At 37.1% G+C, this 26858-nt stretch overlaps 1 protein-coding gene across 7 annotated transcripts in view; it reads right to left on the bottom strand.

Annotated features, from left to right (window-relative positions):
- Positions 1–26858, bottom strand: part of msi2b (musashi RNA-binding protein 2b) — a 299604-nt gene that overhangs the window by 10823 nt on the left and 261923 nt on the right. For 4 of the 7 annotated variants that reach the window (XM_073817253.1, XM_073817254.1, XM_073817255.1 and 1 more), the window contains 2 exons: positions 12553–12732; positions 2362–2516 (listed from right to left, as the gene is read on the bottom strand). In XM_073817253.1, coding sequence (XP_073673354.1) covers positions 2362–2516; positions 12553–12732 — 335 coding nt within the window. The remainder of the gene's footprint in view (positions 1–2361; positions 2517–12552; positions 12733–26858) is intronic. The other 3 variants (XM_073817257.1, XM_073817258.1, XM_073817259.1) reach the window with 1 other exon arrangement.

The raw sequence follows: 26858 nt of genomic DNA, 5'->3' as shown, positions 1-26858 counted from the left end.
CATTGAAAGCAGAATGAATCAGAGGTGTGTGCAGATAGGCAATAAACAGTGTCCTCACATACAAAGGCTCTTATTCATTTTTCCAGCAGATCTGGACGGCGGTTCAAAAAACGGCCGGAGCCGGTAATTCCCTCGGCAGCTTGTGATTTAGTGCGGCCTCCCTCATCAACCCCCCTGCGAGTCGGACCCGCTCCTTTTCTCTTCCGCCCAACTCCTGCTCCATCTCTCTGCTCCGCTAAAGGTTAAAAACTAATGCACGGAAGGAATAATGAATGCCTATGGCTTCAAAGGGCAAGACAACATATTCTTATGACAGGGTTTCTCACAAGAGTTGATTATCGCCTTATTGATTTACATATGCACTTTGTGTGGGGGACCTTTCAAAGGCTGCCTCTGGTATGCCCATCATCTGCTCGAAAAATAAAAAAGCCATTGTGTGCGGGAAACAAAATACCGGGTTGAAAATGAGAGAAGAACTAATTGTGAGATTTCTGTCCTCCGGGCTGGCACATGAACAAAAGCACACTGACACATCACACTGCTGCTGACAGCCGGTACAAGTTCACAGTTTGTTATCCTGAAGTTGACAGAGAGAGAGGAATGCTGGTGGGAATGCAGAAATGTTAGCAATGCTAAAACCAACGCTATCTAACTCCAGCTATTTGCCAGGGCACCTGCTTTGCACTAATGAGGCCGTGATTTCACATTTTTCAGCCTTCAAAAGAGAGACACTTTTATAGCCTTATTCCTCATAATTAGTATGGGTAAAACATGCACATCTATCACACCTTTGGACCCATCGCAACCTAATACATCTGAGATGATTTATTTAGTACTGCTTTCACATGTATTTGCTTCACATACCTGCATATCACACATTCTTTTAGTCACATTAGTTGTGTTAGAAATATTTATTCATTCAAGACAGATTCAATTGGAAAAAGTATTAGCTAATGAATTTATTAGCTAGATAATGTTGTGGAGGGAATGCATTAAAAAGTTTTTACACTTTTATACAAGGTATTTCAATGCAAAAAGTATTTAAAATTGCTATCATTCTTTTTGCACAAACATACCTCACTTCTATGCAAGGATTTGACTTAAATAAATGAAAATTATATAGTTATATTAAGAAGAAAATACTAGTTCAATCTTTTTACTTTGAAATATCAGTGTTTTCTAGCTGTTTTTTAGTAATTACAGTTGAGATCAAAAGTTTACATACACCTTGCAGAATCTGCAAAATGGTCATTATTTTACCAAAATAAGAAGGATAATACAAAATGCATGTTATTTCTTATTTAGTACTGAGATAAATAAGATATTTCCCATATAGTCCACAAGAGAATAATAGTTCAATTTATAAAAATGATCCCGTTCAAAAGTTAATATACACTTGATTCTTAATATAGTGTTGTTACCAGAGTGATCCACAGCTTTGTTTTTTTTTTAGTGATAGTTGTTCATGAGTCCCTTGTTTGTCCTGGACAGTTACACTGCCTGCTGTTCTTCAAAAAAATCCTTCAAGTCCCACAAATTATTTGGTTTTTCAGCATTTTGTGTATTTGAACCCTTTCCAACAAAGACTGTATGATTCTGAGATCTTTTCACACTCAGGACAACTGAGGGACTCATATGCAACTATTACAGAAGGCTTAAACACTCACTGATGCACCAGAAGGAAACACAATGCATTAAAACCTAGGGGTGAAAACTTCATGAATTTGTAGATCGGGGTAAATTTAACATATATTTTTTTTGTAAGTCTCTTCTGTAGCTTCTGAAGGGCAGTACTAAATGAAAAAATATGATATTTAGGCAAAATAAGAAAAATGTACAATTCCTCATTCAAAAGTTTACAACCCTGGCTCTTAATGCATTGATTTTCCTTCTGGAGCATCAGTGAGTGTTTGGACCTTCTGTAATAGTTGCATATGAGTCCCTCAGTTGTCCTCAGATTGTAAAGTCGAATCTCAAAATCATACTATCAAACTATCACCAAACAAAAAAAAAACAGTTGTGGATCATTCAGGTAACAACAGGTATGTAAACTTTTGAACAGGGTCATTTTTATAAATTCAACTATTATTTTCTCTAATTTTGTGGATTATATGTAAACATCTTTTATGTGAAATATCTTATTCAGGTCAGTTCTAAATTAAAAATAGCATGTATTTTGTATGATCCGTATTATTTTGGTAAAATAATAAATATTGTAAACTTTTGACCTCAACTGTATTCACTTACTAAAAACTACAATAGCAGCTACATAAGCCTAAAAGCGCTAACTCGGGCAGGGTGGTGAATGCATAAGATGGGACAGAACAGAGAAACAGTGATAAAGGTGAATAGGGTACTTACAGCAATGCTGTGTCCGAAGCCGGAACCGGGCTGGGGACTAGCAGCGCTAATGTAGTTGCCCACTCCGGAGTCTTGGCTGGTGGGGCCGTACAGGTCAGCCACTGGCCCGGGACTGCTGGCTCCAGGAAAGGCTCCAGGCCGGGGCGGGTTGGTGCCTGCCGGAGAAGCGGCCGTGCCAACAGTGATGTGAGCAGGGTTGCTAGTAAGGACTGCTGGTGTGTAGTACAACTAACAAGCTTAGCACAAGCATGCACTATAAGCACAAAATGTCATATTTTGAAAGGAAGTTGTGTGTGTGTATATCTATACTGCCTGGGGTGTTTTAGAAATAGTGGCCTAATGTCTTCTTTATGCTTCATCCAAAAGGTATGAAATGAAAAATAAAGAAGCTGCTTACACATAAACATACACACACACACACACACACACACACACACACACAACTAGTCAGCTAGCAACTACTGCAGCAATACATCTCATGCAAGTACGCTTATGTGTGTCGTACATATCTTGCCAGCATTCACATAGCATGCATACTTCTCAAGTAGGTTTTAGGTGAGTTCGACTGCTGTGTGATGGAGATCTATGATTTTTTGCTCCACCTCTGAGGGCGTTTGTAATGTTTAAAAGTGTGAGTGAGAAAGAATCGCTTCCTTGCAGGCTCCTTTCATTATTATAACCTCACCCTCTCTCCGCTCCCGTACACTCCCTTTCCCCCAATCTCATATCGAGTGCTCTACACCCATCCTCCCTCAAATTTGACTGCCGGTTCCCTTTCTGAAAATTGCACGAGGGATTTTGCCACAACACCCCCTATCTAATCAACACCTGTCATTGAGAAAGTGGTCTCTCTCCTCCTCATTTTTTTTTTTTTTTTTTTTTAAATATATATGGCGGTGATTATCTGGCAGTTAGCGTCAGGGGGCTATCAGGCCTAGCAGCCGCCTGGAAACCAGGAAATTGCTGAGGGTGTCTTGGGTAAAACGCGTTGAAGACTGAATCATGGAGTTTCCTCTCCACTGCGAGCGTGACTCCACTTTTGCTGAAGCTACATTTGAGTCTGAAAGCAGAAACTGTTGAAGATGAAACCCGGGAGACGAAATTAAACACTCGCCAAGCGCAAATTGCAAGTAAAACTCTCCTTTGGTGAATGAATAAAATGTGACCCTGGACCACAAACCATCGTAGGTAGCATAGGCATATTTGTAGCAATAGCCAACAATACATTTTTATGGGTCAAAATGATCAATTTTTCTTTTGTGCCAAAAATCATTAAGATATTTTGTTTATTTTCTACCATAAATATATCAAAACTTAATTTTTAATTAGTAATATGCATTGCTAAGAACTATATTTTGGACAACTTTAACGGTGATTTTCTTAAATATTTGATTTTTTTGCACCCTCAGACTTAGATTTTTAAAAAGTTGTATCTTGGCAAAATGTTGTCCTATTCTAACAAACCATACATAAATAGACACATATTTATTCAGCTTTAGATGATTTAGAAATCTCAATTTAAAAAAATGGACCATTATGATTGGTTTTGTGGTCCAGGGTCACAAATGTTGCTGGGTCAGTTTGCTATGAAATACAACATAAAACACATTATAAGTCAAATTATAAGAATGACAGTTTAACCCTCACTGATGTAAGTGACATGCGCAATTTTAATCAAAGATGTACATGTTTTCTTGTTGTTGTTAATGTAAAGTGTGTAAAGCTTTCTCTAGATCAAATATTCAAAAACAAAATAAAAATGAGAAATGACAAAATGCAGTTCCACTACATTTCACTACATTAGATACAAAAATTCAAAGAACAAACAGATATTAGCTGTTTATCTAATTGTCAAAAGTATGAAAAACATTTTAATAACTAAAAAAAAAAGGGAAAATAGAGTTTTATGGTTGGAAAGAAATATTTAAATCAGGTAGGGTTTAACAATTATATCTCAAAACTAAAAAAAACTTCAATTAAATGAAAACTAAAAATCTGCTGTTTATCCAGTTGTCAAAAGTATAAAAAACATTTTAATAACTAAAAAAAAAAAAAAAAAAAAAAAAAAGAGAGAAGCAAGTGTTTTATGGTTGGAAAGAAATATTTGTTAGGTTTTAAGTTAGGTAAGATTTCTCAATTAACAACAAAAAATAAAATAAAGTAAATATAAATATATTATAAATATATAAATAAATACATATAAATATATTATAAATAAATAAATATAAATATATATTATATATAAAACTCTCAAAACTAAAAAAAAAACTAGAAATAACTATAGAAAACTATAAAACTATAGAAATGAATAAAAGCTAAAACTATACAACTAAAGCTGAAATAAAAATAAATAAATAATATCAATAATAATATTGAAAAATATAGTATATATTTTAGTATATAATATTATAGTACATTAATACCACTAAAATAACACAGATTGTCAGATGTGGGGATCCTGGCCGCAAAGTTTGTTTGCCGAACCGCTGAAGCTCAACGCAAATCCACAGAGCAGAAATACTGACAAATGTGTAAAAGGAGCACAAAAGGAGGGGGTTTTGGGGGGAGAATTAAAATTAGCCTAATTATATCAGACCACTTGAGCCATGGCTGCTGTCATTTGCAGATGACCCTCCATTTCATTGCCGTTGAGAGGCGAATTAAGGAAAATAAAAACAAATGCATGAATTAAATTAAATGAACACTCTACGAAACTTTGAGGCCCCTTGCTGTGCCATGCTCAATTTTTCTCCTACGCGCGGCCCTCCATGACACTTCCATTAATAAGCGAATATTAAATCAAGTTCCTCCACAGGCGGAGGGCCTTCAGATCAGCGCCCATTGAAGGGGGGAGTCTATTACTGCAGCAGCCTCCAAAAAACTCAGGAGGGTAAAAAGATATCTGTGTGAATGGAATATTAGCCTGGAGGGCTCATGTAAGAGAGCAAATACGTTAGATAGGGGGCAATATGCCACCGTGGGTAAACTGAACGAGGAGGCAGACTCGCACAATCCGTCTGCTTTTCACACAAATGAGAACACAGACAACAGGAGAGGTGAGCGGCTCTACAGTCAGAGCTCTCACTTCTAAATGTCAGCATATCAAAATAGCGTCAGCTACTTCTAGGGATGATGGGAAAGCATGTATATCCACTGCTAGATCTGAGTGGAAAGGAAAATGGCTGTTGTTAGTGTACCACTGTTTGCAGCTAGCCTGCTATGATGCAAAATATGATGCAGAATTAGCAGGGGACAACAAATTGAATAAATAACTACACCCTAGTTCTGGAAAGTGATGGGTAATATGTGGACAAATTATTTAGTAATCAGTATTTTTGTCTTAAAATAGCAAAAAAAATCTTTAAAGAAATGAAAAAATAAAAAACATTTACATTAGAAGCAAACTTAAAACTTAAAAAAAAAAGAGAATAAATCAAATTTAAAAATAAGACTATTTTAAAATAATATATACTGAATTACACTTATCATTACTAATATTTTAAGAACAAAACCCGTGTAGTAAAATTGAGAAATGTATGAATTTAATCATATTTAAATAATAATAATAGTAATGAAATAATAGCTATAAAATAAAAATAAAATATAAAATAAAAATAATTTAACAATATATATATATATATATATATATATATATATATATATATATATATATATATATATAATGCATAATTAGCAAGGGAGAACAAATTGGCCTAATAACTATGTGGTCAAATAATTTAGTAATCAGTATTTTTATCTTGTTTTCAAGTCAACATTTTCAAGTAAAAATAGCAAAACATCTTTAAAAAACACTTGAAAACAGCAAAAAAAATTAAGATTAAAAATAAGATTATTTTAAGAGAATATATCCTGAAATACACTTGCAATTACACATATTTTAATAATAAACCCTTTCAGTAAAAATATTTAAATAATAGCAATAATTTAACTTTTTTGCTTTACAATTTTATTAGATTTTTTTGGTTTTTGTTGTTTACCTGGGGGAAAACACAAAAACAAACAAAACAATACTGATTAAAGTGATTTTGGTGGTCAATATTTCAGGAATTGAGCAAGCACAGTATAAAAGCCTCAGGGTAAAAGACAAACAATGACATACTTCATAAGTTCTCCTAAGTGTTAACTTCCGTCTTGAAGCTGATCTGGATCAAAGCTTACACACTCAAATCAGCTTTTCCCTTGTCACGAATCAAACGCTTCTAAAATAAGAGGGGGAAACCAGCACACTGTAAGTGACAGCCCTGGTTAGCATCACGTCCTGAGCTATGACTGGCTTCTGTATTCCCAATAGACCAGCGCTAATAAGACGTGTTGATTCGCTGTCTTTTATATCTCCAGAAGCCATCAATGGGGATGTGCTCATTAACAGATCAGGAAATTGTTTTTGTAGCTCAATACTGATGTGAAACGAATTCATACACATTTACCAACTATGATGGATTTATTTTGAAAACTCCTATTATGAGCATGCAATCATTTAAACTTTCATTTAAAGGAAAAAAAAAGAACACATCATGGAGGTTAAGTATATCGCTCCCATGGTTGAAAGAAAAGTAGAGAACATTATAATCGGCAACTGCCAATACCATCAACATTCCTTGGCATTCCCTAACTGGGATCTGAACCAGAAACCAGTCTGGTTGCTGGCGTGGATGCCTAATCCACACATGCCTCAGTGTCTGCAAGACAGTTTATTAGTCATTATCATGGCTCTTGACGGCACTTACTTCTTTTTTTGCTAAGACGTGTCTTGTTTATTGCCAAGATCTCAAAACCTCCTTCCTTTGAACTACAGGCTACTGAATATAAAGTAGAGCACTCCTGTTTTTAAGAGGGCCGACCGTCAGTTCAGTGGTGCACTACCATGAAGCATTAAAAAATATGCCAAGAGTTTGGGAAGAGCAAAATTCTTCCCTTCAAATGTGCTGTCAAAACAAGACATTTTTCATCCATGCTACACACTCTTCCTATTTTCATTTATTAGGGCACAAGCCCAAAGGGGCGAAGTGCCCTATTGTTTTCCTTAGGATTATTCTTGTTATTATCTTGCCCTTAACATGCTCAAAAACTCTTGAAAATTGGCACATTGGAATCTGCGGCCATTAGGGCCGGGCAGAGACTGGTATACGGGCGTGGCAAGGGGACTTTACAGCGCCCCCTGAAATTTTGATGGGCCATATATCACACATACTTGCACATACACATCTGAAACTCGGTACACATATAGAACTCATCGAGCTGAACAACTTTCGCCCTTCATGTCATTAGTTCATCCCAACAGGGAGTTTTGTGTAAAAAACAAGCTCTGGAATTTGATATACTTGTCATTTTTTACCCGATTGCCACCAAACTCGGTCAACATGATCTACAGACATTAGGGATGAAAAATTGTGAGGGGATTTTTGATATCTCGAACGGTTTGTCCTTGGCGAGGCATTGAAATTATGGCGAGAAATTGGAAACAGGAAGTGTCTAATAACTTTTGCATACTTTGTCTGATTTCGATCAAACTTCAGAAGTTTGTTCGTTGTATGATGCTGATCACATAGATGTGACTATTAGGAGTCAAAGTTATAGCGCCACCAACTGGCAGCAGGAAGTGTGTCTCTTTTAAAAATGCTTTGAAATCACATGGTTGTTTTTACCCGATTTGCTTCAAACTTCATCAGAATCATGTCAAAACACAGCCAATGAGAATCTGTGAAGGGGTCATTGATATGTTATATACTGTTGCCATGGCAATGTGTCAAAGTTTAAAATTACTTTCATTTGTTTTTGGGGTACTTTTTTTGCATAGAATTTCATGAAACTTAACACACACATCACTATTAATGATAGTTACACACTGGCAAAAGCTCATAAATGGGTGTGGAGGAGGCACTCTATAGCTCCACCTTTTGACAAAATTTGGGGGGTTAGTTTTGCCTACAGTCAACAAACTCAGTACATATATTGGTCTCATCAAGCCGGACAACTTTCTAATTTACACTCATTACCTATAATAAACAGGAAGTTGGCTATTTTTATTTGAATGTGGATTTTTGGAAAAATCAGACTGTAAATAAATTTATACTCCTTGTATAAAAATGACACAGTTCACACCAAACTTTCTCAACATGATGTCAATATACTCAAGGTGCTAAATTGTGAGCAAATTTGGGATATCTTGAACGATGTTGATGTGGTGATTTTTTAAAGTCACAGTAAAAAAAAATAACAGTAATTTTCATACATCTTTAAAGTGCATTATTCTAACTCTTCAAATCTTTTTATACATGAATAACAAATCATTCTTAGGAAATACGCCTGGTATCAAAATTGTATCATGCTCAGAGGCCCCAAAAACATTAAAAGTATCCAGATGTGAGAGTGAGAGATGAAGACTGTAATACGAGGTATGATAAGGAATATTTTTACCTCCTTATTCTGCTCATTCTCAGTGTATAAGAATGACACTAATGCATTGAATCAGTTGTGATGTTCTGTACTGTCAGAATACTTTTACATAATTATTATATAAATGGTTAAAGAGCATTAAAATCATTTTTTTTATTTTTAAAGAAAAATCATGAAATGTTTTATTTGTCTCTCACTGATAAGATAAGATATTTGGAGTCTGACCATTTACTACTCAGTCAAATGAATTAGAATATGAAACAAATACATGAAATAACTTAATATTTACTAATATAATTATCTCACAAATGCTTATAGGTCATTAAAATAATATTTAAAAATAGTTGTAAAAATGGTCATAAAAAGTGTCAGTAACAATTTAAAATAGGGTATCTTTTGTTAACATTAGTTCATGCATAAACTAACATGAACTAACAATGAACAATTTATTTTTACAGCATTCATTAATATTTTTTAATCGTATGTTACCCTGTGTGTGTGTGTGTGTGTGTGTGTGTTTGTCTTTGTGTTGAGCTTATATAGTAACCCTTTCATTGCTGTAACCCTTAAATCCAGACTGCCAGAGCACTACTGTAAATCCATGTCCCCGCTGTGCATTGTTTTCCTGATGGCACCAGGGTAGCGATTGCGCCGTTGGCTTGTGCCCTTCATCGCTGCTTGCAGCTATATTTAGTGTATGTAATTCTATATCCAGTGGCCACAAAAAGTATTTGAACACTTAAGCCACATTTAAAATGCCTTAAAATTTATTTGCATTAGATAACAAAACATCAAACCAAGGGATTTTTTTTCTAGCTACATCTGAAATTTCTATGAAACTTTAACTAACATTTGACAACATTTTTATGGAACATTTTGTGATAAAGGTTTGCTTGGGCTATCCTTGTTTACAATGAATGCCACTTGGTTTGTCATTTTGTATGTATTGCAATAACATTTATTTATTTTAAAGTGTGACTTAAAGGGATAGTTCACTCAAAAATGAAAATTAGCCCATTATTTACTCACCCTCCAGGTATCCTAGGTGTATTTGACTTCCTTCTTTTAGACAAATCCAATCTGAGTTATATTAAAAATTATCCTGGCACTTACAAGCTTTAGAATGGCATGGGTGGGTGTTTCTCTTTATCAATCAAAAACAAGTCCAATAAAGTGCATCCATCCATAATAAAAAGTGCCTCACACAGCTCCGGGGACTGAATAAATACCTCCTGTAGTGAATTGATGCATTTTTGTAAGAAAAATATCCATATTTAAAATTTAATAATGACTTTAATCTAGCTTGCGCCAACTGGTTGTACACGGAAGCCCTTCAGGACGGATAACATGAAATCGGCGTTGTGTATGCACCTGAGAGTTTCGTGAAAACTAACTTTTGTTTACAGGAGCAAAGGAAGCAAAGTTTCCTCACTTTAACAAAGGAAAACCAGTCTCCACTTGGCTTATATCGAAATCCTCTGACATTTTTTTTTTTTTTTACAAATCCTCATTTTGTACTTCTGATTCGTGACTGTTGTTTTGTTTTAATCTCTCCACTGCGCACTTACTTCTGAGTGGTGTAGGCGCAACGCCGATGTCCTATGCCATCTGCCCTGTTTCCTTGTACAACTAGTTGTTGTAAGCTAGATTAAAGTGATTATTATGTTTTAAATATGGATTTTTTTTTTTTTTTTTACAAAAATGCATCGATTCACTACAGGAGGCCTTTATTCACCCCCCAAAGCTGTGTGAGGCACTTTTTGCACTTTATTAGACTTGTTTTGGACTGATGAACAGAAACACCCACCCCATGCCATTCTAAAGCTTGCAAATGCCAGGATAATTTTTAATATAAGTCAGATTGGATTCATCTGAAATAGGGCTACACAATTAATCGAAGGTAACTGTCACACGCATTTTGTCAGTAAAGCCGGTTCTGTAATCAGTAGTAAATCTCCAGCACTTGCTTTTAGATAGAGTAGCATTTACAACACAGAGCTGTAGTTCACTGACAAGCTACGCGATATTGCGTTCATTATCGCAGAAGATTTATTCGTGCGATAATGAAATAGAAGCCATTGTGGGTGTTTGCGTAGCTTCTTAGTGAACTACAGCTCTGTTTAGTAAATGCTGCAACATCTGAAAGCATGTGAAAATACCACATTTAATAACATGTTTTTACTGCAAACTGACTTTCAGTCGAGTGTTTGAAATAAATCCTTCTGTGAGATGATGTGGCTTCTTACACAGAATAAGGCATGCAACATATTTCATAGTATTCTAAGCAGTGATAAAGGAATTGCATTATTATATACTTTATTTTAGGGAAAATTATAATAAGAACAACTCAGATAAACCATATAATTTTGTAGTTGTGTTTTTTAGTCACGTTGAATCAATGAAAGAAGTTATATATTCTGTTCATTCAGCTGCAGCAACCGTGATTTCCTGGGTTTCTTCTTCGGGGCGTATTTGGAGATTCCGCTCGAGAATGAGAGCACCCTCTTGCCTTCGGTTGGAGCTTTACTACTGATCACAGAACTGTGCTTCCCTGACAAGATGTGCACGACAATCACAGCTTTTGCTTTTTGCGACTTCATTTTCGATTTATCGTGCAGCCCTAGTCTAAAAGAAGGAAGTCAAATACACCTAGAATGCCTGGAGGGTGAGTAAATAATGGGCTAATTTTCATTTATGGGTGAACCTCATGTCGTTTCAAACCTGTAAGACCTTTGTTCATCTTTAGAACACAAATTAAGATATTTCTGATAAAATCCAAGAGCTTTCTGACCCTGCATTAAAAGCAAGGCCCAGAAAGATAGTACGGACACTGTTAAAATAGTCCATGTGACATCAATGGTTCAACCTTAATTTTACAAAGCTATTAGAATACTTTTTGTGCACTTTTGTATTCTTGTGGCTTCATAAAATTAAGGTTTAACCACTGCTGTCGCATGGACTATTTTATCGATGTTCTTACTACCTTTTCGGGCCTTGAACGTAGATGCATTGCTGTCTATGCAGGGTCAGAAAGCTCTTGGATTTCAACAGAAATATCTTCACTTTTGTGAAGATGAACGGAGGTCTTATGGGGTTGGAACAACATGCCGGTGTTATGGCGGAGTAATTATTGACAGAATTCCATTTTGGGGTGAACTATCCCTTTAAGTGTCTATATACATTTTGAACAAAACAGAATGCATACTGAAAAAAAAGGGGATGCATTAACAATACATCTCAATATGTGATACTTTGTCCAAATGCGGCACCTAAGCGATACAATCAACTTGCAACAAATGGCTTGTCACTTTATACTCATGTACATGACGTCGGATGTTTGGATATCATTTATCACATGCCAGCAGACTGACAGTTGAGCGGTATGGAGCCGATGGGTGTGTAATACATATATACGTGTCTGAGTATGTACTGCATGAGATATGAACTGGCAAGCATGAACGCGTACGTCGCATCTCCCGGTTAATTGCACAGGGACTGTGACCGCAGCCAAATGGGATATATCTCAACAGTACATACGTATTAGCGGCCACGTATACAAACTCACGTATATACACTTCCTCCAATTCACAGGCGAAATGATAATGCTACCACAATTCAGCATGCAGCAAACTGCAAGGATGCACAAATCCCTCACTTCCCTTCTCATCTGTCCCCCTCTCGCTCTTATTCTCTCTTGTTTTAATGAATGGCAGGGTGATGAATAAACCGCATGAATCAAATCAATCATTGAATGAAGGAGAGGCGGGTACACACCTGGGCTCTTATACTGATCCGGGCTGGCCAGGTGCTGGAGAGGGGAGTTGCAGGCTGATGTGGCATGCTCGCTTTGGAGCAGCTGAGCCGCCTGGGGGCCCAGGGAGCCATAGTCCGCAAAGGAGAAGGGGGGCCCCCGTTGGTCGCTTGGCGAGGAATAGAAACCGTAATCGGGGAAGCCTGGGAGATACAGTACAGGGGAGGAGGAGGAAGGGAGGAGGAGGAGGGGTGGGACTCCATCATTGGGGGAAATAGGACTTTGCATAGTAATGTTATGAGGCAATGCTTAATATCTGACTTGCATGGTTTTACAATGCAGCGTGCACTGGGAAGATAGATGGTGAGTTTGTAAAGCCACATCTTGCTGTTTCCCCTCTGTGTGACACTGTGTGTGCGTGTGTGTGTGTGTGTGTGTGTGTGTGTGTGTGTGTGTGTGTGAATGTGACGGTGAGTGTGTGAAGACTTACTGGCCACCACTTTACACTATACTACTATAAATACTTGGGTTTGCCACAGACTGAGATACTGACACACTACAGATCAAATAAACTAACAGAAAAAAAACTTTAGTTTGATGATTACATAAAACTGACTGACCTTAATAGATGCTCTGAGAAAGGAACGCTCATCATTTGAAATGCTAATTTGGAATCAGCATTCACAAATACATCAAGTAGGGAAATAACTAGAATACTACTGTCTGGTATTCTTGTTATTTGGTTTACAATGTTAACCAAACTACAAAGCATGTGCTGAATAATTTGATCATTTTATGAAATTTAGAACATTTGGTTTCTAGAATATTTTATTTTTGTGAGTACTTGTGTCAATCTGTTGTACAAATATTATTAGTAAAAGTATGCTTTTAAATATTAAATTCAGTCACTCAAAAAATGCACAAATGTCATTACATTATATAATACAAAATGCTATATTTTTTGTGACCCTGGACCACAAAACCAGTCATAAGGGTCAATTTTATTCAAATTGAGATTTATACATCATATGAAAGCTGAATAAATAAGTTTGTTTGGATAGGACAATATTTGGCCGAGATACAACTATTTGAAAATCTGTAACCTGAGGGTGCAAAAAAAAAAAAAAAAAAAAAAAAAAACCTTTACAGTTGTCCAAATCAAGTTCTTAGCAATGCATATTACAAATATACCCATGCTACTTATGACTGGTTTAGTAGGGTCAACATATATTTATTTATTAATCTTTGTGAGGTTTTAATAAAGTTCAAAATGACAACAACAAAAATCTTTTGAATGCCACTTTGTTTGATATGTTTTAACTAATGCAATGAGATTCAGACATACATTTAAGAGTGGCTTCAGCTTCAAAATACTTTTTGGGATCACTGTACACAAATTAATCTATAAATAAAAGAATCTCCTAATTCTTGAAACGATGCTTGTATACGAAATATGAAAAACAACTATTACATATCCAAACTCAAATCTATCGCTCTCTTTCTGTGAAAAGCAGACAAATATGAGATGATGCAACCTTGTAGCTGAGAAGACGACCTGAAAATTATCCATAGCTGATGGGGTGTAATTAAGCTGACCCCATCCTGCACTGCCTGCTGTCGTTACAGACGTGGAACTGTGAACTTGAGGGGAGGTGTTAAAGAGAGAGACGGAAGGAACTCACAGAACTCCAGTGTACCTGTGCTAACTGTTTATAAATAGTCAATAAAGCCCCTCTGCTAGAGTATTATATCAGCCAACCTATCAGCCCAGAGAGCGGCTCATTAGAGCAGCCTTGGTGAGGTACTACATTCAATTCTTCTTCCTTTTCCTGTGCTTTAATTAGTTTCAGAGGATCTCAGATATACACAGCAGAACAAATGAGGTCTATGCCAGTCTACATTTTAGAAGAGTTGAGGGAGTGATAAAGAAATATAAATAAAAGAAAAGAGAAAGAAAGTTGACTCTCTCACAGGTTGTAGCTGTGCTGCTCTGACCTTCTCCAATCACTCATTAATTATCCATCTCTAGTCTGCTGACTGCTCACCTCAGCCTAAACCTTGCGTCTGCTCTAGTGGAAAAACAACTTTATTTTTAGTCACCAAACACATTTATTAAAGTATACCTAGAAATTTGATAGTATTGCTTATACACTACATGGCCTAAAGTACCAGTATCGGGACCAATGCGGAAAACATGGACGCAATCGCAGAATCCAAATGGAATTTACTCTAACGCTCGCTTGATGTCATGAAATTTGCCAAATTTTGGATGATTCAATCAAAAGTAGGTCAGTAAACTTAAATCAAAACGCGATATGGACTAGTGTCTGTAAATATTAAACTGCAAAAATACCATCTAAATATAAATCCTGCATATTCTGTGTGTCTCTGGTTGAATTAATAGCGCAGACATGCGGTTTCGTTTACTTCACACATATTGAAGCGTGTGTGACGTTCACAGTGTTTTCAGCCTCTAACGGCTCAATATGAGTACATCAACACACAAACAATCTCTAGAACTGCTCTGAGAGTTGCTTCATGAGCATTTTCATCACCATCTCATATACAAACAGAAACTTAAAGGTCTTCACAGCAACCAGTCAAAATAAAAGTTTGGTTTAACTTGAAGAAACTGTGACAGAAATATATTACTTAAGGTAAAGATACTACTGCTACTACTAATAAAATTATTAAAACATTATTTTTTTAAGGAACATTTACCAGAAAAAAAAAATTACCAGAAAAATGTAAATACACAAAGTATTTCTGGGGAAAATAAATAAATAAATAAAATACTAATATTTTTTTTTTTCAAATTCAAATTTTATTAAACCAATAAAATAGAATCCAGAAAATCTATGGAAAATAGAATTTTGTAAAAATAAAAATTTAGTATTTTATAGGGCCTTAAAAATTTACATTTTGTTAAACTTTGAATTAATTGCTGTTAAATTGTGAGTTTCATGATTTCAATTAAATATTACTATTATATTTTAACCACTAACCAGTCTAAAAAAAAAAGAAAAAGAAAAAAAACTGTCATTTGGAAAGAAATGTAAATGGAATTTGTAAAAAAAAATTAAAACAGATTTCATTGGACCCTAACACCAGTGTAAATGTCAAACTAAAGTGTTCATGAGCATTTTTTTTTCTTTATCATTGGTCAGAAATTCATACTGTAAATATACTCTTTCCGCAACAACTCACTAAATCTTATAAACCTTAAAAGAACCTTCACAAGGACCGCTTTCCAAGATTGCTTTTGTTAAATATTTATGCGTAAAATGAACACATAAAATGTAGGAATAATTAGTTTAATTAGGCACTGGTCAAATTAAATTAAAATCAGTAAACCTGACTAAATGAATGAAACTGAAATCTCCTTACAAAAACATATAAAGTAGAATGAGGTGCACCAAAGCCACAAGTCCACAAGGATGTAGTTTTAAGGGCTCTGGTGTGGAGGAAATTGACTGGCTTACACAAAATCCCAAACCTGAACTCCTATTGAAGGCCTCTGAGAAATCAAATCCCTGCAACCAGAGTAGCAGAAGCTGTCAGGAAGGCACTGACAATCGTTTTGTAATTAAATGTTCAACAAGCACATACAGGTGTGGTGTTTGCAGTCCACATATTTTTGGCTACGCAGTGTACCTTTCTCAGGCGTCTTTCCAAGAAAAAGCTAAATAAAACGCGTGTTGTAAATTCCTGCTTTTTTTCACAGACTGCCAAAACAGACCGGAGAAATTCATAGGCACAAGCACTGGAAAGATGCTTACAAACAGTAAACAGAAACGAGCATGAAAATCCCGGTCCTGCCAGTACCTACACTCCCAAACGAGAATAAATCACAGATGCATCCCGACGTTCAAGCTCTCTCCCGCTAACTGCGCAAAAACGGAGGAAATGCCTGAGGTATGCTCAGAATCTTCAAGTGTTTCGGCTTCCCGGAGAGGAGGGGAAAGCCCACTCCAGCGCGCACATCTTTAATCATTTAAGGAAAGCAACCAAAAATGCACTTAGGCTGAATCCATTTTTGATGGGCCTCTCTAATAGATGGGCGTCCTTGAGGTTCAAAGGGAACCCTGGACGCGCCTCTTAATTAGACAAGCTGCCATCCCGTCCTGTTTCCCCTCATCCTCCTAATTAGATCTTTAACAACAAACAAATGAAGACCTTTTACAGGCGCGTGCGGCATGGCCCCGCAAGGAAAGGGGGGGCGTGCAGACGTCCTTTTTGTCTAAGGCTCCACAATGGCCGGGTCCTGCCGCAATCTGCATAAATATTCCGCCTAATTTCCGTGGAGCGGGAACGGCGGGACGCAAAATACGACATTACCGCACGTACAACAAACACACCTGGTTTCTTTGTTTGCACTGACATAGAAAATTAGACCTGAAAAGCTGTTCGTTTTAATGCGGTGGCAGGAAAGGTCTTATCTAATAACGGCCTGCAGAAATTACGTTTATTATCCAGGTAGATCACGTCCAATGACAGTGCTATCTGAAGCAGAAACACAGAATAAAACGCAGTTAAAAGTGCCCATTTACTGTCTATAGAGAAAGCCATCTGGCGGAATAGGGCTGCTTGATTACCTTCGCCGGCTAATTCTCTCTCTGAGCGCATGCAAATGATTCACTTTGACCAAGTGGAAGTGAGGGAAAAAAAGTGGAGCTAAATTAAACACTGCCGTTTTTAAACATCAAAAGTTGCCACAATAATGGCTCCTCCGTGATGTTCCACGGCATTGTACGCTGCCAATCAGACGGAGAATAGCACTCGGAATGTTTTATGCCTCTGTGAATAACTCCGGGATGAAGCGAGGACACAGGGTGTGAGTTTTGTGTGCGCCTATGTGTGTCCTTCCATTAATAGGCGCCACGAACACTTTCTTTAAATGCAACCCCACAGTCAAACTGCACAAAAAGCTTAATATCTTCTCTCCTTCCTTCCACAAAACAAATACCGAACTGTGTTGTGCACCACGGGCCTCTCCCCTTCGCTCAAAGAGAAATCTAATTACTCCATAATGGCAGGTTTGGGGGGAGCGCGTACATCGTTGACAGGTGATAGATGCGTAAACTCACTTCCTCCGACTTGATGAATAGCGGTATAGAAACGTGAAGCTTTCGTTCGCGGTGGGCGTACGACAGCACCTCGTCTATTCATCATTCCACCTCTGCGAGCCGCACCGAGGCCTGTGAACACACTCCGAGGTCGTGTCTGAACAGCTGGGAGTAGGTCATCCAGATGTGCCTTTGTCTGGGCAACATCTGCACTGAGCCCGGACCCCCCAGCAAGGGGAGGGACGGGGGGCCGACGTGGGAGCGAGCTCAGAATGGATGCACTCTGGAAGGTTGTCAACCGCACCATTACGAAGCCCATCTGGGTGCTTCAGAGCTGTTGCTGAGATGAAAGCACTGGTTGCTTTTTACCCCCCCCCCCCCTCCTCCAGCATTGCAGCTTTGTGTTATTATACATAATATCTGTCAGAGCAGCATCAAGAAACAGATACATAAATACGTAAATAAGAGGCCCTTTTATCAGCTGTTTAATGAACAGAGAGCGGCAATTTGTCACCGCTACATGCATCAACACGGTGGCGGATAGTCTTTTTTTCTAGTCGCATTAAAGTCAGGACTGCATCAGTCAACTGCCAGAGTATTATTAAGACATGGCCAAGATTGGTCAAGTTCAATAAAATCAATTAACAGCTTTTTTAAAGTAATTATACAGTCGGTTTAACACTAAGGAATAAGACCTTGACAGCAATAAAATGTAAGGTGGCTTATTTCTGGTTAAACACATCGCATATCAAACTGAGACTTCCTGTCCTGAATTACTCCTTATTTGTCAAAATGGACAGTAACTGTGAATGCTAGCCCTCAGGATGGTACTACAGCGCCTCAGGCAGTCATCTTTCCCCGTACACGAACATCTACTTGGCTAACATGTTTTTTGGGCAAATCATCCATAGGCCTGCTTGTATTGATTTGTAAGGCTGTAGGGAAAATGCAGTGCCGAAGCACTGGATAGGAAGAAGATACATCTATGTTTGCAATGCTATTCATAGAATGTGACAGACTTTATTTGTCAACATCTGACATTGTCATCTACAGCCACATCAGCATCATACTGCAGTACACCAACACAATAAAAACAAACTAAAAAACATGCAAAACACAAAAAAATAAAATCAAATAAAGAGCATAAAAAGAATACAAACAGCAAAACACAACAAAAACAACACAATTTGGAATAAAAATAACAAAAACAAGAAAGAAATCTACAAAATGCAAAATTAAATTAAAAAACACAAACCAAAACAAAAATGCTAAACAAAAAGCAAAGACAATCTAAATTAAAAAAAAAAAACATCTAAATCCAAAGTATAAACCCTGCTAACCCCTCATTTTCTGCTTTAAAACAAACAAAACAAAGATGCTAAACTAAAAGCAAAAACATTAAATAAACTAAATAAAAAGCAAAAAACTAAATAAACAAATAAAAGAAAAATTCACATAACAAAACAACTAAATCCAAACAAAGTATTAAGGCAGAAAAGTTGTTTTTGTCAGCTAACCCCTTGTTTTCTGCTATAAAAAAAAAACAACCAAAACAAAAATGCTAAACAAAAAGCAAAAAAACTAAATCAAAACGAACAAATATATGAAAAATTCACAAAACAAAACTACTAAATCCGAACAAAGTATTAAGAAAACACAAACAAAAAAACACAATTATAAAAAACACAAACAAAACCAAAACAAAAACGCTAAACAAAAAGCAAAAACATACAAAAAACAAAAAAAGCAAAACAAATAAAAAAACTAAATAAAAAAATTCACAAAACAATTAAATCTAAAGTATAAGGCAAAAAAAGTTTTTGCCATCCTCTTTGTTTTTTGCTTAAAAACACAAAAAGCAACTAAAAAAAAAAAAAATGAAACATTCACAAAACAAAAGAGCTAAATCTATACAAAGTATAAAGGCAAAATAAGAGTTATGTTTTTGTCTGCTAACCCCTTGTTTTCTGCTTCATTTACATCTTAGGAGCAATTCATTAAATCAAATCAATGACCACCTTTACTGAGGCCCTTTTGGTAAAAACAAAAGATTCCACTGAGATGAGTTCTGTGTTTCACGGAGACACAGACAAAAAAAAATCTGTTCGTCTAGCAGAAAAGTCTTGGTAAAACTAAAATGTGTTTGCATTGCAATTTAACATCGTGTACAGTTGGTCGCTACTGAAGAAGGTGAAAAAAAACCCCTCTTTCTCCGCTTGGATCAGGCTCAATGCAGTCAGAACGGCTCACACCTGACCTGTCAGCAGTCTATTACCACAATTAGCCTGCTGATGTTAGCGAAATACTGCCATTTACAGAGTCTTTTCATGGGGGGACGATGGAAAAGCTGACATTTCGCAATGTGACTTTCAAACACTTTTTATATAAAAAAAAAAAAAGCTCAAGGACTGCGGCCTGCCTTGGAAATAGCATTTCACACAATCATCTACTCCAGGCAGAAATGTCAGTCGCAGAGAGGGAATCCGTACACTCGAACAAAAACACAGACTGGCGTTCTATAAAAAGCACTGACCCTGCAATTCCATACTCAGAGACATTATGTTTTATCTCTCCGTCTCTCAATCTCTCTCCACTTGAATAAAGCCAGTAGCACTCTTCCTCTCTAAAACACCTAGGTGTCAATAAACTTGTCAAATGCGCCTCTGAATTAGCTTCGAAATTTCCGAACGTCCACAATTAGCTACCTCATTTCCACCCATGTCATCTTTAAAGAATTACAATTTGCTCCACAAAGCATCGCTCTCCATTCAGAGATGGTCTTCTCTAGTCGTATCGTTGAGTAATTATCATTACAACACATCCTTTCTAGTTGAAGAAGGCATAAATTGTCTACAGGTAATGGTTTAATATTTAAGCTACGCAAACGTGACTAGCGCTCACACCATTGCGCATAGGTGGAAAAGCGGACAGCTAGCCGCGAGATGTTGAAAACATACATCTATCTTCATCAGGAGCGTGACAGACAAGTATGAAGTGCGTTTCATATTTGCAGCATGGGCGGCTGGCACCGTAGAGACGGCCTGGCCTAGATTGCACCTGCGGACACCACAGCGAACGAGGCAGACACAGCTGCAGTCCGGGGCCTGTCTGTCAGGATACGACAGCTAATGGAGAGTGACACAGGTTTTCTGTGCCGCCCGTTTCTCTAACTCACACGCGAGCGCACACGCGCCGTACTTTAACCTCTCTGTAGCAGGAAAGCAGAACAGATGGAGGGAGGGAAGCGATGGCAGAGCCTGAAAGAAGTTGGAGGGACAAGTCTCGCCCCAGGGACACCGGTGGCCCTTTGTCCCCGACCCAGGTGAGCCGAGGCGCTGAGGTTGTCAGGTCTCCAGTGCTAGAATGTGCTTTTGCGAGATGTGCAGTGTCAGATAACTTCTGCATCTCCTGTGAGTCATCTCTCTCCGTTTGCCAAAGAGCTAAGAGAAAGTGGGGCGGCACTGCCAGAATGTCATTCTATAAACACCCGGGTCTTTCTGACACATGCTGCAGGAGATCTCAATAAGTCAGATATTGTTTTACACACCTCCTCCTCTTCAAGTTGAAGGGGTATAAACGAGAAAAATACATTCAATCCAAAACATGTAAAAACAAATCGTCAGCATCAGGAGACAAAAGACGATAGACATAATGCATTCTTTCCAAATACAAAGTTAATAGACATGACCACCTACTCAAATCTAGATCTACAGTTTCTACCAGAACCACTAGAGAGGCATGCAGTCAACTAACAGACACATATAGGGTCGAGAAAAAAGAAGCAGAGAGAAATGCCAGAGATTTAGAAAAAGACCGGAATGAAAAAGGCAAGAACAAATAAGGTGGGTGGAATAAAGAATGACGTATTGACAAGTGTTAAAGGATTAGTTTAGTCAAAACGACACTTTTTCTTCATTTACTTTCCCTCATGTTGTTTCCAAGACGGTGAATGGGGATTGGAGTGTTTATGCTTTAAAAAAAGGATGGAAAAGCACTATAAAAGGATCACAAATTTAGTTTGACTGGATTGTGAATGAATCATTTTGTGGATGGATGAATTGGATAAACCAATTTCATAAAAAATATCCAATTCAAATGTATGATTCATTCACAAAACCAGGATTATTATCGTTAACTACAACTGAAACTATGAAAACATTTTTGTTAACTGAAACAAAGCTAAAATGTATATTTTAAAAAAAAATATGTTAGATAAAAAAAAAAAGAGAAACTGAAAAAAAGTTCACGTTAAAGCAACAAATAATAAATAAATAGCTAAATAAAAAAAAAGCTAAAAAGAAACAAATTGAAAATATAAAAATGAAAGCTAAATACTTATATAAAACTATAAAAGTACATATACACACTCTAAAAAATGCTGGGTTAAATTGGGTTAAACTGGCTTGGTTTGACCCAGAGGTTTAACCTAACCTTATGGGTAGTTTTATTTAATCAACTTTTATTAAAAAATTACTACATGGCTGGATTAAAATGAACCCACAATAGGTTGTAAATTAAAAATTACTAAAGGCATCAGAAATAATCAAAAAGTGAACATTTAAAAAATATATATAATTGAATTGTTATTTATTTAATTTATTAATAAATGCTTGTTTATTGAACATATGAATCAGTGTTAATTTCCTACCTATTTTGGGTTCATTTTAACAAAGAAATATAGTAATGTTTCAGCAATAGTTAAGTTTTAACTCAACAGCTGGGTTAAAACAACTCATTCGCTGGGTTTGTCCATATTTTTACCCAGCGCTGGGTTGTTTTTAACCCAGCATTTTTAGAGTGTAATAAACATTCATTTCCAACTTATTTAGGGTTAATTTTAAGCAAGAAATATAGTCATTTTTAACCGAAAGTTGAGTTAAATAAAACTACCCAGAAGGTTGGGTTAAACATTTACCTCAACAGCTGGGTCAAAACAACTTAATATCTGGGTTTGTCCTTATTTCACCAAGCGCTGGGTTGTTTTTAACCCAGCTTTTACAGTGTAATAAACATTAATTTCCAACCTATTTTGGGTTCATTTTAAATAAGAAATACAGTATAGTAATTTTTAACCAATAGTTGGGTTAAAAAAACTACCCAGAAGGTTGGGTCAAAAATTTAACTCAATAGCTGGGTGAAAACAACTCAATCGCTGGGTTTGTCCATATTTCACCCAGTGCTGGGTTGTTCTTAACCCAGCATTTTATAGAGTGTAATAATAACATAAAATGCAGTCTCTTTTTTTGTATTACTTTTATGCTACGTTTATGGAGTTTTTGAAAGCTTCAGTCCCCATACGCTGCAACTGAATGGACAAAGAGTGAATTTTTCCTTTTTGTATTCATCTGAAAGAAGAAAGTCATATTTTAAATAACATGAGGGTGAGTAAATAACAGAATCTTTTTTATGAACTATCCCTTTCAGCACTGCAGGTTGCACTATATGATAAACAGATCGGAAAAAGAAAAATGGTATAAAAATAACACTGAAACCCAAGATAAAGAATATATGAATAAGAGGAGACAGAATGAGATTGAAAGAGAAATATGAAGGGAAGAGGGGAAGTACAGGAGCAGGGACAAACCTTCCGCTGGAGTGTGACCAGAGGACAGTGTGGAGAGAGGAAGTCAACTGGTGCTGTCTCTGACTTACACACAGTGGCTTTCAGCAGGACCAAACCAAACAAGAGAGAAACAACAGAAGCATGACCATTGGCCCAGCATCCTACTATACACCAACACATCAACAGGGTTGGTCTGTGGGTGTTTTTATGATCGTTGATAGAGTATACAAATGAAAAGCTATCATTTCACTTTCAAGTGCTAGATGAAATCTGGAGTGCAGATACATGCCATTTCATCAGCTTCCGCAGCATGTATCGGCTTTAACATGAAATTAAACATGCTGTAATATCCAAAAGTTAATTTATGCATGTTTAACAATCATAATCAGTTTAAAACGCTAAACCAATTTGAAAAGTAGCTCGTAATGAACATGTTCCCAGACCATAAAAAAATCTGCTGATCAGTCTTCTTAACTGAAGCATAATGATCAATCGCTATCAAGTGATGATCTGTTTCATGGGCCAAACTGACACCGAGAGGCCCAGTCAGTAACCAACGAAAACCATTCAAATTACACACACCATTTAGCCAAGCTAAAGTATGTGTCATTTTATTACACTACTGCCAATAAATAATCATAAAAAGAAGCTGCTCTGGATGATTCAGATCTTTGGAGTATCAGGCTTTAAATCAGGGGTTCTCAATCTTCTTTGGCTCATAACCCATTTTTTTTTTGGTTTCAAAATTATTGAAACCTCTATCCACAAACAAAACAAACTTAATTTGCGCACTTGAGGATTCTAAATGCGTCATATTTAGTTTTCAAAAATAACTACAGTGGTGGCCAAAATTATTAGAACACTAGTATTTTTCCCAGCTAAAAATGGTTTAAAGCCAGTTATTTCTGTCTTTTGCTGTAATGTGTAGGAAATATGAGGTAATTTTGCCATTAATTGCAATAATCCAGTGAGATTTTTATTTCCACAAGGATTCTGATCTCATCATCATCCAATCTGTCTGGAATGACATGAAGAAACAGAACAAACTGAGACTAAATCCAGAAGAACTGTGGCAACGTCTCCAAGATCCTTCAAGAGACCTACCTGCAAAGCTCGTTGAAAAACTATCCACAAGTGCACCTAGGGCAAAAGATGCTTTAAACACAAAGGCTGGTCACCCCAAATGTTGATTTAATTTAGTTAATAGAAGTTAAAGATAAAGAAAATCTATTTATGACATTATTTTTCAGCATTCTCATTTTACAGCGCTTTTACCTTAAACTTTTAACAGTACTATAGCTTTGCAGGTAGGTTTCTTGAAGCATCTTGGATGCATTGCCACAGTTCTTCTGGATTTAGTCTGTCTCAGTTTGTTCTGTTTCTTCATGTCATTCCAGACAGACTGGATGATGATGAGATCAGATCTCTGTGTGGAGCACTGGCTGTTGTCAGACTCCTTGTGCAAACAAAAAACTTACTGGATTATTAAAATTAATGGCAAAATGAATGTTTAGAAATGTAAACATATTTTCTACTGACACAGTATAGCAAAAGATAGAAATAACTGTAGAAAATACTAGTGTTCTAATCATTTTGGCCACCAATTTCACTATAGGTTCACTATAGGGGTCATAATAATACTTTTATTCAAGGTCATGTACTAAACTGATCAAAAATGACATTTATAATTGTATAAAAGATTCCGGTAACCCTTTTCCCGGTAACACCTATTAACTATTAACTACGACTTTTCCCTCAATAAATTCCTAATCTGCTGCTTATTAATAGTTAGTAAGCTAGTTGTTAGGTTTAGGTATTGGGTAGGATTAGGGATGTAGACTAAGGTCATGTAGAATAAGGTATTAATATGTGCTTAATTACTGCTAATAAATGGCCAATATTCTAGTAACATGCATGCTAAAAAGTCATAGTTAATAGTGAATAAGTGTTACCTATTCTAAAGTGTTACCAAGATTCCTATTTTAAATAAGTTATGTTCTTTTGAACTTTTAAATAAGTCTGAAACGAAATCTATTACAGTTTCCACAAACATATTAAGCAGGACAACTGTTATTAAGAGTGATAATATTAAGAATGTTTTTGGAGATCAGCATATTAGAATGATTTCTGAAAGATTAAGTGACACCGAAGACTAGAAAAAACATTTTATAATATAATTAAATAGAAAAGTGTTCTTTTAACTTGTAATAAAATTACAGTTTTTTTTACAGTGTTTAAGTTTTTATTATTTTATATTATAACTTATTCATATTTCTTTGACTCATCTGCATCTCTGGTGAGCCACACAGAGTCGTGACCCCTAGGTTGAGACTTAAAGTATTGCATCAAGCAGGTGGAGGAAGTGCAACAGCCCTCGGGTGACTGACGGAGATTATGCAGTGATGAAGATGATCTGTAAGAGCCGTCTGCGGCATCACCATTTCACCAGAGTATCCAGCAGAATGGAGTGCGACAGCTCGTCTGTCAGAGCGGAGCCTCTGACTTTCACCGTACCCTTGCCGGCAGGTTTGCGCAGGAGTTAACTGACTGACAGTCGGCACGCAAACACATCTCATCCTCCGCCTAGCAGCAAATGTATGCACAGCAGGGGTGTATAAATTGTGCTGCGCAATGGAGATCAGTTGGGTAATAGATGATGAGGTTCTCGGAAAAGGTCATCCTTAAATGTCAGTGCTCTGTCTCAATGGCTTTCTCACTTCTGTCACAACGCAACCATGGAGCGACTCCATCCGTCACAAAAGAGTGCAACTGCGCCATCAGCTTAAGACGCTAGCCGTGGGCGGCGGGAGGGTGCTAAAATAACTACGCTGGCCTAATAAACTTGGTCCAGTGGGCCAAGACCTTACCTAATCACATTCCTCTCCAAAACACAGCATAACCCAAGCTTTCAGTGTTCAAATGAAAATCAAGCTCACTGGATCTGAATTTCACAATGCCAGCCTCGAGTACGACTTCTTCGAGCTGACAACTACGACCACGAGCTGTTTAAAAGTCTGGAGACGCAGTCTCACGTAGCTCTCGTTTTAAACTCAGAGCCTGCTCCCAACAACCATGGCGCAATTCACACACATTAAACAGCAATGAGATGCAGAGAGCTGTTTTTTCAGGCTAAGTTGGTTTCTTTAGCCGAGTGCTAATCAGAATCAAACACGTCTGATTGGGTGGAGAGGCATGACTGATTGGCTCACGCTCTGTCGACTGCGTTCCTTCAAACCGTGCGCCGAGCCACTTTTACGCCTGTCTGCCAATTACGCCGGGGTGGATAGCTGTCTGCCGGAGAGCAGGTGTCAATGGAGCGAACTCGAGTCAAAATATGCAGCGAACGCATGCGCGTGAGCCAAAAGGTGTACTACGTTTGCCTTTTTTACGTGCCTAGAGAATGCATCAGTGTGGAAGTGTGTAAATAAACTCTGCACCTGCTACGGCATCGCTTTCTGATGGCCAATTAGCCATGGCCATCATTTCCCATTGTGCTAAAGGCCAGACGTCAGCGAGAAGGCCGAGGGCTGTTCCTCCCTGCTGTTTATTTATTTAAGTATCCTTGTGTCTTACAGACAAAGTCAGATTGATAGATTAAGCTATCCAGCCTCCGGATCAATAACCACGGCGGAACGAGGGAGCGACTGGGAACTTTTAATGCGCACACACTGTTTAACGTGCACACTCTAGTCAAAGGAGA

The sequence above is a fragment of the Garra rufa genome, chromosome 14 (assembly GCF_049309525.1).
Source record: "Garra rufa chromosome 14, GarRuf1.0, whole genome shotgun sequence".
Lineage (NCBI taxonomy): Eukaryota > Metazoa > Chordata > Actinopteri > Cypriniformes > Cyprinidae > Garra > Garra rufa.
The sequence above is the reverse complement of the archived record's forward strand: the minus strand, read 5'-3'. Positions and strand labels throughout refer to the sequence as shown.